Genomic DNA, 14,502 nt, shown 5'->3' on the forward strand with positions numbered 1-14,502 from the left:
GCTATTTGAAGACTTTGCGGTCAACCGTATATAAGCGTAAATGTGAATGTTTGTCTATGAGTGTCCTGCGAGCGGTTGGCACAAGTTGTTAGATATTATTGACATTTAAATTCTTTATTTTCATATATTAACCATTGTTATACATTATTAACGTCTTAATTCTTTATATTAACCATGTTGAAAGGTTTTATAGACGTGTAAAGCAAGTAGTGTTGAACTCAGTATAATTTGACCTTAAGCTGGGACATATTATTTGGTCTAGAAGTTCCTTCTCTGTGGGAAAACACATTTGGTCCTTGAGAACAGAATCTGCTTCGAACACGCACCCCTGACTCTGTTTTCGCCATCGCTCATGGAAAAGTACCCAGAGAGTATGTTTTGTCTACAAATGAAAGAGAGGCGGTCGGTTTTAACTATAAGAAGCCATTTTACACGCGGAAGAGGCACATTCGGCGCTCTGAATTCCACCTGTTAAGTGACGAATTGGAGTCTGTTACGATGTCCAGAGATCTCTGTTAGATTAAAATCATTTTTGCAAAGGTGTTTTTTCTTACATTAAATCTGTCTTCAAGTTTTGGAACACGCAAAGAGGACAAATATTTTATTCCTCTTTCAAAGTCCAGGGTGATGGTCGTCTAAAGTCAGCTGGGCTCGGCTCCAGAAAATGAGCGGATGGCAAATAACAGTGATAAATAATAATGTCAACCGTTCACGGGTATGACAAATTAAAACTATGGTTTTTTACACCGGATATACAAAAAAATTTGAGCATTTGAGCAAGACGGTGTACCTCAACTGTAACTAAATTTGAAAGTCTGAACGTATTGCAGACTAAAAAAATTTATAAGAATAATATCATTGGTACTGCATGACCACAACCATTCCGTGTCAAGCCATCCAGGACTCTTCAGGACTTCCGCTCCAATAGGAGTTGAAGTGGCGAGGTGATCGGGGTGACTTTGGAGCTATAAATAAAGATTCCGAGGATCTGCCCCACCCCCCCCCCCCCCCCCCTCCGCCTACCACCACCACCACCACCACACTTCTCTCAGCGATCATAGGACCAAGCAATATGTGGAGCTAACCTTGGGGCCGGCATCTTATCCCGACTAGCCTGTGAGTTAAGTCGAAGGGAGCTGGAAAACAAACAGCCAAGACAGACAAGAACACAATTGCAGGCATTGAACGTGATGTGAGAGGTTTAGTGACTCTTTTAAAGCCACAGTTCCACCAAACGGTTCAGTTCACTTATAAATTATCCGTGTCATACTATTCAAAACACTCTCTTTAAAAAGGTGCCAATTAGGCACGGGCATTTGACTACATTTTATTTAACTAGTGGGCCAGCTTTAGAAAGCTAATTAGTTGAACGTAAATATCATCTCCTGGTTGTAGCCAAATGGAGCACTTTGTTTTGAAACCAAATTTCAAATCAAATCAAATAATCAACCATTATTAGTTCCAATTGCATGGAAAGCTATAGTCCAATGATAAGTCGACAAAATTGTCGGTTTAGCGTTTGAAACTTTGTGAACTGATCTACTGCACTTTAGTGGAAATGTGACTACCCCCCCCCCCCCCCTCAAATAAACAAAAAAATTGCCTTAAAGTTCTGGAGTCACATGTGTTAGTTTGTTAGCTGCGGCAGTAGCATGAATGCAAATGGGACGGGCGAAATCCCACTTTCGAATTAAATGAATTGTGTCTTGATGTAACTTTGTTGAACTTTACATAGCAAGGACAATTTGTTAGTGCCCTCACCATGCAGTGTCCTTCTTGAAATTGTTATTGGTGAATATTTATTCGCCTTTGAGGGGCCTCAACATCCTGGAAAAATTTGTAATTTACCTTTTTTTTTTAATTGTATGAATTCTTAGGGGTCCAAACCAGGCCTCCTACCCAAACTCGCTCTGTCCTTGTAAAGTTATTAGCAAATTATTCTTTGACACCAGTTTTATTGATCAAACTGAAATTAGGTAGACATTGGCATAAGTGGGTACACGAAAAAGTGTCTTGGACCTTTGCAAGAAATTGAATCGTAAGTCGGTCATATACGTTTAAAGCGGCCATATTGACCGAATTCCAGGACTCGTACTCTGAAAAACTTGTAGTGGGAAAGTTGTCTAAATGAATCCAAATCGGAAGCAGGTATCCGAAAAAGATGGACGACGGTAAATGACTTCAACGTGGCATTAATTACTTTGATCATCATTTCGAGGATTGGCCAAGAAGAAGGTGGTGCGAAGGCCCGTTCTTTACCGCTTTTATTTAGTTATTATTATTAAGTAGATTTGCCCTTTTTGTTTTTTTGCATACCAGTTTATTATTGCTGTTGCAGATGTTTTATGTTTGGGGTTTGTTTCATAACCCCTCTCGAGACTTGGCAATCCACCTTGAAATATTTTCTCTTTTGATAAATCATCATTTTAGTACATGGTATTTATTTTGAAATCGCTCTTTATTTGACAAATTCAAAGGGTCGCAAAAGTGAAACTAAAAATGCTGCTTTATTCTACCACTTATCTGGCTATGCTCATTTGTTCTGTGCATCAACTCAAGGAGCAGACACACTTCAAAAGCGGAACCCGAGAAAAATGAAGTGATAAGAAAGCCGCCCACAGATTATCACGACAAAATGAAACTAAAATGGTATCGCTTTTTTTCCCCGCTGCTTTCAAAGCTCAAGTGACCGACCGAGTGGAAATATAATCTTTGCGTTTGTCCAAAACAAAGCCAGTCAAACAAAATCCTGGTCTCAGTTGCTTTGGAGCCCACCGGGAAGCCAATACGTGGACTGTCTGGGACGACAATTAATCTCATTCTAACGGATGCGGTTACACCGCAACGAGACGGGTCAATATTATTCATCGCTGTATTGATATTGGACTTGCTGGTGTTCTTTTGCTGTAACCAACAACAATGCGGTGACATTAATGGATGGGACGTGGTTGCAATGACCCATTATTGATTTTTTGCTACAACAACAAAGGGATCACATGACCAGCGGTATAAAAAAAAAAAAAAAGGGGTGCCATGTGGTTTGGATTATTGCAAATAATGCGACTCTATAGTGGAATGATGCAGAAGATGTACGACTGCTATTTGGCCAAAATTTTCCGAAAAAATATACGGTCAAACATTGTAATGTGCAAATCGCCGGCAGGTTTAAGGAATTTTCTAAAATGTTAAAATGTCAAAATTTGTGTGTTAATTTGAAGTTCATTTAATGCCACTATTTTTTTAATGCGTGATTATTGACCGCCCCTTACTTGGAAAGCCTGTACCGGGGGAATTCCAGTCGCAACACAGCAGACACGTCCACGTTAAAATTTTGCAGTAATAAATTTAATAATAATAATGCAATTATTTGTGGGGACTGAGGTCAAGTTTAAAAATGTGCAGAATTTCACAAGTTAACTTCCTGTTCAAGATTAGATAGCTCTTAATATGAAAAGAAAAATGCTCTGAGCTGTCACAAATGTCTTACAAATGCAATTATGCCATCTAGTGGCAGAAAAATGACCAACACAAATCAATATCACACTTTTTTTTTTTTTACAGTACATCCTTTTCATTTTAACTCATTTTTATTTATTATGAAATTACTGATCAATGACTAAAAGATGCAGCCATATTTCTATTAATTATTTTTTTTCCACTTTTATGTTCAGAGCATGAACATTTTGAAAAAATATATTTTATTGTACATTTACAACAGATATAAAATTTGCGATTAAAAAAAAATTAAATCACTTGACATCCTTAGTTAAAAACAATCTACAATACGCTATAACAAATACATTAAGAAAAAAAAAAAAAAGATTGATGATGTGCATGATCTAATCTACTGGCCACTCTGCTATTCTCACATATGATGTTTCATTTGTGTACAAGTGACCTCACAGTAATTTTGAGGCGTTGACTTGGAGAATTTGTCCTCATTAGTGTGGTGGCTGAGCTACAGCCAATCACAGCTGACTTTGGACGAGAGGCGGAGAAACCTGGACTGCCGCCAGCTCATCACTAGCGAGAGTTTTGAATTCACCTAACATGCATGTTCTTGGAATGTGGGAGAAAGTCGGGCTGCCGGGAGAAAACCCCTCGCAAACACGGAGAACATTTCCGTTATTTCTTACAAGGAAAATTGTCTCAGAATCCCAACAAATCGTCGATTAAGTTGGGCCTTGGAGCTTCCCGTTGTGTTAGTCACTAGATAATTTCCTCTAAAATCTCATTCAAAAAGTTCCGCTGCGGTCAAATGATCCCGACGGCAGCTGGTTAGAATAAGAAGCTCCAAGCGCAGCTTCCGGAGCGTCTGAACATTAAACACGGAGATCAAGTCTGCCAAAGAATTTCGTCAGCTCGTCTTCCTCAGTCTCCGGCGCGCTAAACCTCTAAATCTCACACCTCGGGATTCGTTCTCGCCACTTCTTTTGTGCTTTCAATCTTCTCTCCACCATTCTTTTTAGTTCATAGAAATAATCAGAAAAAAAAGGTGATCCATTTTATCCTGGCAGATGAGTTGCATGAAGCGAGTAGCTCATCTAATCCCTCCCATCAGAGGTGGAGGTCGGCAGCACCTGAAAGCAGCTCGTCATGTTCACACCGCCGTGATTACTCTCTTTTTTCCCCCCTCTTTTGTGGACTTCCAAGGAATACAAAATACATTTCTGAAGTAAATGGATGTCAGGCCATAGTCACACTGACTAATCATTTTAGTTTTAGCACGTTGGTTTGCTGAATTAAACTTTTTGGGAAATGTAAATAAACCAATAAAACAGCAGTTTTTAAAAGCTGTTTTTTGTGCCTGTTGTAAACTTTTTACTCAAATGTTTTGAAAGTTATAAAAAAATAAAAAATAAAAAAATTGTTAATTTTTTAGTTTATTTTAGCATGGACCTCAAAACTATGGATTCCAATTTTTTGAAAAAAAAAGTGGCTATTTTATTTTAATAGTCATGTGATCAGAACTATTAACAGCATTTGGAATGTGGAATGTGTCATCCTGCAGTCAAATTAAAAAAAAAAAAAAAAAAAAAAATCATCAAGCTTTTGTTTAAAGTTTCTTAAGATACTATGAAATAAAATTTTTGCAGACGACGACCAGTGGAGTAACGAGGAAGTTACCCTCATTTAATTCAACGACTGTCACCTTTCAATGAACTATGTTGTTGGATGAGCTCGATAAGGAACACATGCGACTCCGGAACAGCATGGAGGGTCACACGCACACACACTACTGTTTGGCTAGTCATCTTGATCCATGCGTTGTTAATTCTTCAATGATAACATAAAGTAATATCTATTTCATAGGGTAGATGTAAGGATTATTAATAAGTAGCAACACGTTCTCATGAGAAATGAGTAGACAATACCGACAACAACGCACAAACTAATACCATGTTTGTTTATTTTAGAGAGCTTTCCAACTGAATTCTCACGAGAAAGAGCTGTTCTATGCCAAATGTGAAGAAAGGGGGGGGGGGGGGGGGGGGGGGCGTTATCATGCTTTGTTTGGGGTTCAGGGTGAGGATTAAAAAGGCAGATTTGTCTTGGAAGGACCTTAAATTAATCTGGATGGAAAGAAAAGACCAAAGAATGTTAAAACGCGGGATGAGTTCGCCGGAAGGACACTTGGAGCCAGAGGATGGCCCGCCGCCATAAATTCATCAAGGAGCCCAGCTCTGACTACAAACAGCAGTGTGTGACATTTTCCCCCCATGTACACAAAAATTAAACTCAACAAAAACACAAATAATGGGCTGGAATAAAACAACAACAAACATGCAAAGCTATGAACCCTTTAAGCCTTTTCCCACCACAGGAAGTGATTTTTCCACCACTTTTAGACAGTTAAGTCCATCTATGCTAAGCTAAGTGAATTAATTAGCTAGCCAACTGGGAAACCATTCATTTCCTGTGGTATAAAAAGGCTTACGAGTTGAGCAGAGCACTATCCAAGCAAAGCAGCAGCACAGCACACAGCGTTCATTAGCATGTTAGCATTGCAGCTAGTTGTGATGATCAAGTTGTCAGTTGCTATGCAGTTGCTATGGTCCAGTAATTGTCAATTTAGGTTCTGCATTTGACCTTTTTTGGGTCATAAAGGCCTTTATTCTGTCAGACAATTGTGCATTGCCCAAGCGAAAGTTACTAAATGAGACTTTTGTCAGTACGTGGAGGTTTCCTATTACTACTCTTCCAAGCAAGCTGTTCAAGGATGCTTCCATTAATCTCTCAATTGAGGTTGCTCAGTCAAGGTTTCTCCATCAAGTGTTTTCTTCCAGGCTTTCTGAATCCTGTCCTTCTCTTTGTATACGGAAGTGTGTTGCAATCACTTGAAGAGTTTTTTTTCTTCTACTTTTTTTCAGAATTTTTTTCTGCCATAAAAAATATTAAGAAAAACAAGAGGACAAATTACTATGAAAAATAGGGGGGGGGGGGTATTTAGGAAAACAGAGGAATTAAAAAAAAAAAAAGAGGAATTTATTATTATTATTATTATTTGCCCTTTTGAACTCCAAGTGACATGTTGCAGACTTGCAAATGGCGGACACTTAGTGGCTCAGTTGAGGTAAGTACACAAACATGTCAATCGGTCGGCATGATTTTAGTAAACTAACAGTTAAGTTTCTACGGAAGCGTATTGCATGTGGGAAAGTATCCGTCATTAGCAAGTATGCATACTCGGAGTTCAGAGGTAAAATACTAATAATAAATAAATAAATATTTTTGGGGTTTTGGTTTGTTTTACGGAATAATTTTTTTTCGGTTTGAAAAAAATAATTATTCCACTGTTTTTCTGAATATTTTTTCTGTTTTTCTGAGTAATTCACCCCTGATTTTCATTATGTTTTTATGACAGAAAAAGCATGCAGTAAAAGAGAAAAAAAATATTAAGAACAGAAAGAAGCTCCCCCAAAAAATGAGTCAGAAAAACTGGAGTTTTTTTTTTTTTTCTCAAGTGAATGGATTACGCTTCCGTAGTTTCCCAACTCTTGTGTCTTGTATCTGTAAAAAGTGTGAATATTTTTTTGCCACCTCTAGCCACAGCCAACAGTCGAAAAGCGGCACTTTTTCCATAAAAAAAACAAAAAACCACTGCGCATTTGCATGCTTCTACAAGCCCTTTATCTACACTAATAACGCTAAAGCCACCTCATGTTTCATCCTCAGCACCTTTTTGTTTTATTTTTTTTCAACCACCCAGCTTGACACCTCACCAGCCCCCCCACGCCCCTCCTCCTCCTCCAACAATGTCATCAGCAGGCATGATCCCGGCACTCACGCTGGCAGTGACCCCAAGATCGGCGCGTCCATCCCCAGCAGCAGTCCACTCTGGCGCCGTAACGGCACAGCCCGTTGGACGACGCCATCTGCCGCGGCCACCTGTAAAACCAGGCCACATGATGAGCTTGCCGCCAATTAAGATGTCGGAATAAGGCGGGCGGGGGTTGTCCGTGCTTTTATTCCATTAGGCAGATGCTCACGGTACTTTGGGTTTGGGTGTTATTAAAGCAGAGAAAGTCAGTAAAAACATTACCGTTATTTGTATATCAAGCGATACCACTTTTTTTCCAGACCGATACCTCTATGACTTTTGACGTATAAAATAACAAAAAAATGTGAACGAACATCTTTCTTTCTCAGTATAGCGCCAACTACTGCCAAGGAGATTGTCAGATTTTTTTTTGCCTTAAAGGGGAAGTCAACTCTAAAATTGTCTTTACAATAATATGTTCTATTTTTTATCCATCTGAGGTAACGGCCATTTTGCCATTTACTGTCGACTGAAGATGAAATCACACTTGCTCAGGTAACGACCAATCACGGCTCACCTATTTTCTGAAGCTGAGCCGTAATGTGTTTGTCTACGAGTTCACGATGCCTTAAAAAATAAGGCCCGGTACTGGCCCACCTGATAAACGATGACAAAAACATGTTGGGTTTAAGATTGCACTGCCAGATAGTTTAGTTTTTAGTCAAGATAAATCCTGAATAATCCAGCGGAACCTGAAGCTAGGGCTGCTCGATTATGAAGAAAATATTAATCACGATTATTTGGTAATAATTGAAATCACAATTAGGACAATCGTTTGTTTTTGTTTTTTTGGGTACAAAACAAGAAAATGTTTAAACGTAAATATTAAGATAAATAACACTAGAATTATGCAAGTTTGTTTTGGACCAAACAAGATTGATTAAAATGGTTATTTTAAAATTTAAAGGTGCAAATATATACATTTGAACAACTCAAAATTAGTATTAACAATCTTTTATTTTTGTTTACGATGATGCCAATTTTGTAATTTTGGAGTGTAATAATTGAAATTGTAATTGAATTTTGATTAATTGCACTTCCCCGCCTGAAGCTGAGGAGGATAACTCGAGTGGTGTCATAAATAGTTGTAAAGAGATCGCAAGACTGCCTCTTTTCAGCTGACATTCTATTCTTTCTTTTATGATTATTACCCACTTTAACCATATTTTACTGAGTAGCCAGAACAGAGCCGCGTGCAGGCAAACATTTTTTGTCAGTGATGTCAAGAAAAGCAAACGTGCTCACTGTGATGCAGTATAGCAGGACATGATGATGTCTGACTTCAAGAGGCATCTTTTTTGATTTTTGAGGTTCCACTGCATGATGCAAAAGCATACAGCACTTGGCGGGCTAACGCTAATCCGCCACCAGATCGTCTTTATATAGCTCCGGAAGACAAAAGCCGCTTTGTTTGTGCCTTGCAGCCAAGTGCGACTGTCACTCAGCATTCGGGAGGCCCGTTAGTGCCTTCATGGCGACATGATGAAATGCTAATGAGAGCCCCTTAAGTATGCCCTCCTGCCAATCATGTCGCTCGAGAACAAAAAACAACAAAACAAAAAAACTGTAGGATGAAAAGTGACGGCGGCGGGGTTTTGATGGTACGACACCTTTAATGACAAAACAATCCTCCAATGCCCCCTCAAATCTCCTGAGACTTAAACTAAGTGAGTATCTAAAAAGGATTAACTACACACTAAAAAAAAAGTTGGGTCAATAATAACCCAAATGGGGTAAAAAAAAAGAAAAAGAAAAAAAAGTTGTTCCCATAACCCATTAAGTTGGGTCAAATGAATAACCCACAAAATACCCCAAAGATTGGGTTGCTTTATGGGTTATTAATTTAATTTTACCCAACTTTCTGGGTTAAATAATTCAAAAAGTTGGGTCGGTTCATTTTCGACCCAATTCATATGGGTTATTCAATTTAAGCAAAAAGTTGGGTCAAATGAGTAACAAAACCAAAAATAAATAAAATAAAATAAAAAAATCAACAAACTGGGTTGTTTTGTGGGTTATTTAATTTGACGTGACATTTTGGTTTAAATATTTTAAAAAATTGGGTCAGTTCATTTTCTACCAAAATCAGTTGGATTATTCAACTAACCCAAAAAGTTGGATTAAATGAATAACCCACAAAACAAGCCCCAAAAAAAAAAAAAAAAGATTGCTTTGTGGATTATTTTTTTTAATTATTTGTATTCAACAATTTTGTTAATTTAATTTGTTTAATAACTCAAAAATTTGAGTCAGTCCATTTTGACCCAATTTGGGTTATTTTTGACCCAAACATTTTTAGGTGCCATAGGGGCTTGTTTTTCATTTCATTTCACTGTACGATTCTAATTGGGTGAAAAAAAAAAGGGCTCTTTAAGATTTCACTGTATTCTCCCTTGTTTTTGGTCTTTTCATTCAGCTTCAGAGTCAAGACTATTTTTGGGGGGGCTCACGCTGCCTCTCAAGCCTCAACGTACTAATGGCTCCTTTTTTTGCATAATCACTCTGCGTCCCGGAAAGCCGCCGTACACAGACAACAGTATCACCCGGCGGGAGTCAACTTGGTCGCCTTATTGCTGCAGAGTTGATGCTGGGCTACACTACAAGACAGGAAATCAGCTGTCACCGCTGCCTGGGGTGGAATAGAAAGCCGCGCTTTTTTTCCTTCTTTTTTTTTTTGTCTGCGTACGTGTGTGCGCCTGAGCAAAATGATGTGGGCCGTGAAGGACCCTTCAGGGCCGTGAGGATAAGCCTGTTAGGAGCGCTCTCCAAAAAGGCAATAAGCCAGGGAGAGCAGGTAATAAATGGCTCCGCAAACCACCCCACACACACACTCAGGAGGTGGGGATGTACTCTTGATGAATTCATATCAGATGTGAGCCGTAAAGGAGGGCAAATTATGAGGATGCCGACAAAGCGCTCAATCAGCCTCCGCGTCAATAACGTACAATATGGCCACGTACGTGAATGATCATTACAGTGCTATTATGCCGCCGGTCGCCATGGTGATTATGGATGATGTGTCGGAAGTAATATGACAGACGGACATTAATTACAATGCGTCCTATGCCGTTCCCTCACTTCCACATCGTATTTACATTTTTAATAAGTCTTAAGCTGAAGATGATGTATTGTATTTACTTTCTCAACTGCAACAAAAAATAAACACACACTGTTCATTTCTGGCTAAAAAGAGAAGACGCACGGAATGGAGCAAACGAGGCCTTCTGATGCTTCGTTATTGCAAACCTACGGAAATAACTAATGAGCCACATGCTGCTTCACTGGCTTAATCCGATCACATCTAGAAGTCTGCTTTGGTAAAGTTTCTATGAGAACAATAAACATAGCAACAACATCATGAAATGTTCTTGCCCATGTCAGTTTTCCTGATTGTTTTTTTTTTTTTTTTTTGGGGGGGGGGGGGGGTTCATGTGATGCATCTTGGCCCAACCCCACCATATAATAACTTGAGCGCATTCTTTGGTTACGAAGCTCAATTGTCGATTTAGAGCACCTCGTTTGATGGTTGTAAATGTGTGCATGTAAAGAAAGAATGAAGAGTGAGGAGCAGGGGGGGTGGGGGGATGGGGGGTCAATAATAAAGCCTGACTTGATGGACAACTGGTTTAACAATAAAAAAAAAAAAAAAAAACAGCAAGAATCTGCCATTTTTTAAAGAAACTGAAAGATTACTTTGAGGGGTGCTTATGTTTTGGTTAGCAAGAAAAAGTTTAATAACCTTTGAATTGTGAAAATGAAATAGCTCGTTCGTCTCACAAACATACATCTACATCATCATCATCCATTTCTGCAGAATTCTCTTTTTCTTTTTTCTTTACAGAAGCAGACGGCGATCTCGGTCACGCGCATTCTTTAGGATGCGTTGCAGGCGTCCTCCACGCCTGCGCCAACACTCTTCGTGTCGGGACATGAACGACGGCATCTGCACCGGGTTGTTGTTGTTGTTGCTTCGCCACTGCGCCACTTTTGTTAACAAGAATATGAAAACCTAGAATTTTTTTTTTTTTTTAACTGTATATTTAGAATAGATATAAAAGTTAGTTATCGCCTGATGCCCCTAATTAAAAAAAGAAAAGATTATTCAAAATTAGGGGCGTCAGACGATTACAATTTTTAATTGTAATTAATCGCATGACTTCAATAGTTAACACAATTAACCGCAAATGTTATATCTGTTCTAAATGTACGATAAAAAAATTCTAGGTTTTCATACTCTTGTTAACAAAAGGGTGAAAAAATGTGAAACTACAAACAAAAGAATTTTTGACGTCTATAGCAGTCAATGGCAGTGAATGAGTTAAAAAGTTGATTTTTGTAAAATCCTTGGCAAAATGAGTTCTTGCACTTCATGTTGATTTGCAGTTTTGTGCAATGAGTCGATGGAAATTTTTCATGCAAGAGCGTCCTTTGCGCCTAAAACTTTACAAGACTTTTTAGTGGAGAAGTAACCTGTATTTGAGCATTTACTAGTACTGACGAAAAACTGTGGCCTCCTCCATTGTTTAAATTCACCATCCCTGGCATAGACAATAAATATGGTTTAAATATGCTACATTCGAAGTGTGTCTAGACATGGGCTGATTACCAGTTTGATGGTGTACTGTAGCAAACATGGATGCCTTTTTGCTCTGTTGACTAATGTACATTTTCCTAAAACAAAATAGTAATAATAATTTTAAAAAATGGTGCCAGCGGGTACTAGTTAGTCCCAAGGACAACAAGAGTAGCTCACAGATCTGTTCTAAAAAAAATAGCTCACCATTGACAGGACACTGTCACACACCAAAAATAATTAAAACAGAAGAAGAATGTCAACATTTAGTGCATTTATTTAAACTTAACATGGTGCATGTTTCTCTTCAAAATTTCATCCAATTTTTTTTTTATTCAATGTGAAAAAATAAATACATTTTTATTTACTCAAGTATTTTTTAAAAAAAAGGTTATTTTAGAGCAGTCATTTTAATACTGTGATACCACAAAAAAATTGCTCACATATATTATACCATCGGAATGTGTCCATCATGAAATCATCTGAACAATTGCAGACCGCAAGGGTCAGCCCACGCCAACCAAATGCTATAGAACATGAATCTATCTATTTCTCATACTGTGCTTGGACTTTCATTATCACAGAGAGCTGAAGCATTTCCAAGATGGCTTTAGGAGAAAATCCTGGACTGGTCACCACCAGTCAGTCACTGGTCAGGAGACCCCACAGCTTCCTTCCACTTTGGAAAAACATCCATGTTCGGGTTATTGAAGAAGACTCAACTCTAAATTGTCCAGAAGCGTGAATGCTTGTTTGTGCCCTACGATGGTCCGACGACGAGTTCGGGGTGTATTCCGACTCTCACCCGACAGCTAGCATAAGGCTCCAGCTCACCCGTAAACCGAATAAGGAGAAGCGGTAAAAATAATAATAAATTTTTTTTAAAAAAAAAAGCATGGTTGGATGTTTACTCCTGTGCTGTCACTGCTCGATGTTGACAATTGTGGAGTTCCTTAACAGGAATTTGAATGATGCATTTGTTATGCACAGAATAAAATTCAGCCACAAAGCAGTGGAATGTAAATTTTTGGGGATAAAAAAAAAAGAAGAAGAGAAACTTCAGTGCATAACTATATATTGTTCTATAATCACTTCACTTCACTTATTGTTTTAATTAATAACATTAGATGCCTGGTGCATACAAAAACTATCTTATAAAAGCATCCGTTCTGCCACCAAAATCACATGATTTTCACTGTAGTTTAAAACAACATTTTTAAAAGCACGGTCAATAGTACATGCTATATTAAACCACTTCAATCCTGAGGAGGTGGTTGTCTACCGTGATTCATTTTCTATTTTGCCATAGAAACAATTGCATTCAACTGAATGAACAAATATGCAAACATTTCTGTGATCACTGCGCTACTTCGGTTCAAATAGGCTAATTAGCATTAATTACAGAATGATACAATATAAAACCTTATTTTGGTAAAACCTAACATTCAAATGTCAGGTGAGATACAATTCTCTCTTTGCCCATGAATACAAACGCATGGAACTCAGCAGACAAAAATGATATATTCAAGTTCAATATTTATTGTCTTTCCTCAAAAGTCCATAGTAACCAATATAGTGCAAAACAACATGATAAAAACAACAACACTGCAATGTCAGGTGAAACACGTGGTAGTTGTGCAGTCTGTCTTTCTACTTGCCCATAAGTTTAAAAAGCATGCGATATAATGTATGATAAGTAAATGCATTCAGCTGAAATCGATCAATAAATCCTAATGAATGTAACGAAGTGGACACAAATGATACGTTCAGGTGCAATAGTTCTCCGATTAGCTCAGAATTAAATCCCCAACATAACACCGTCCAGGTTATGATTTAAGAACAAAAAAAAACTAAAAACAAACAAGCAAAAAAACTAATCTATATAGTATGTGTTTCTACTTACATCGAAAATTCGAAATACATAAAAGGCGCATTCAAGTGCGTCAAGTCAATAACGCAACTAGTTCGGACTCCTCACACCGGCCGTATCACATCAAAAACGAGTGTTTCCGAACATTAAAAAAAAAAAAAAAGCCCATCAAAACAAGTGCGAGATGCAAAAACGTGCACGTACCTTCCGTCAAACTCCGCTCGGGCTCCACAGCAGAGGGTGGCGACCATGAAGATGAACTTTATCCAGGAGTCCATTGCGCCTCGTCCCGCTCGCTAGTCCGTCCTCAAGATTCGGTGCTCTGAGAACCGCACGCCTTGTGTGTTCATGTGCGTTATATCCGAGTGTGTGGAGCGTGGGGTGGGGGGGAGAGAGCGCACAGGCTGCTCCCCCTTTCTCTCGCTGTCTCCTTCGGTGTGTGTGTCTCTCTCTCGCCCTCCTCTTCCTCACAAGTTGAGGCAGTCACACCTTATAAAGCGGCCGGCGTGCGTGCGCATGTCGCTTTAAGAGTGACGTCACGAGCAAGGCGCCACCGTCGCGCGCGTGCGGCCCACCCAGGTAGACCTGCTACCGTTGCTACGAAATAAATTCAAGAATTTGAATTGTTTAGTAGATTATTAGTTGGTCAATTTTCTTTGTCAAAATAAAATAAAATAAAAATACAATACAATACAATGGTGCCTAAATTATTCTTACCGTGAATAAACTTTTCCTATT

General features: G+C 38.6%; 1 protein-coding gene across 6 annotated transcripts in view; it reads right to left on the reverse strand.

Moving 5' to 3' along the window:
* npnta (nephronectin a) overlaps positions 1–14,237 on the reverse strand; it is a 49,462-nt gene extending 35,225 nt beyond the window's left edge. For 3 of the 6 annotated variants that reach the window (XM_077571308.1, XM_077571305.1, XM_077571304.1), the window contains exons 1-3: positions 13,969–14,237; positions 7,289–7,389; positions 1,086–1,136 (exon numbers count right to left, since the gene is read on the reverse strand). In XM_077571308.1, coding sequence (XP_077427434.1) covers positions 1,086–1,136; positions 7,289–7,389; positions 13,969–14,042 — 226 coding nt within the window. In that variant the 5' untranslated portion in view covers positions 14,043–14,237. The remainder of the gene's footprint in view (positions 1–1,085; positions 1,137–7,288; positions 7,390–13,968) is intronic. The other 3 variants (XM_077571309.1, XM_077571307.1, XM_077571306.1) reach the window with 1 other exon arrangement.
* Positions 14,238–14,502: the final 265 nt, after the last annotated feature.

This window comes from Vanacampus margaritifer, chromosome 7, assembly GCF_051991255.1.
Source record: "Vanacampus margaritifer isolate UIUO_Vmar chromosome 7, RoL_Vmar_1.0, whole genome shotgun sequence".
In the NCBI taxonomy this organism is placed as follows: Eukaryota; Metazoa; Chordata; class Actinopteri; order Syngnathiformes; family Syngnathidae; genus Vanacampus; species Vanacampus margaritifer.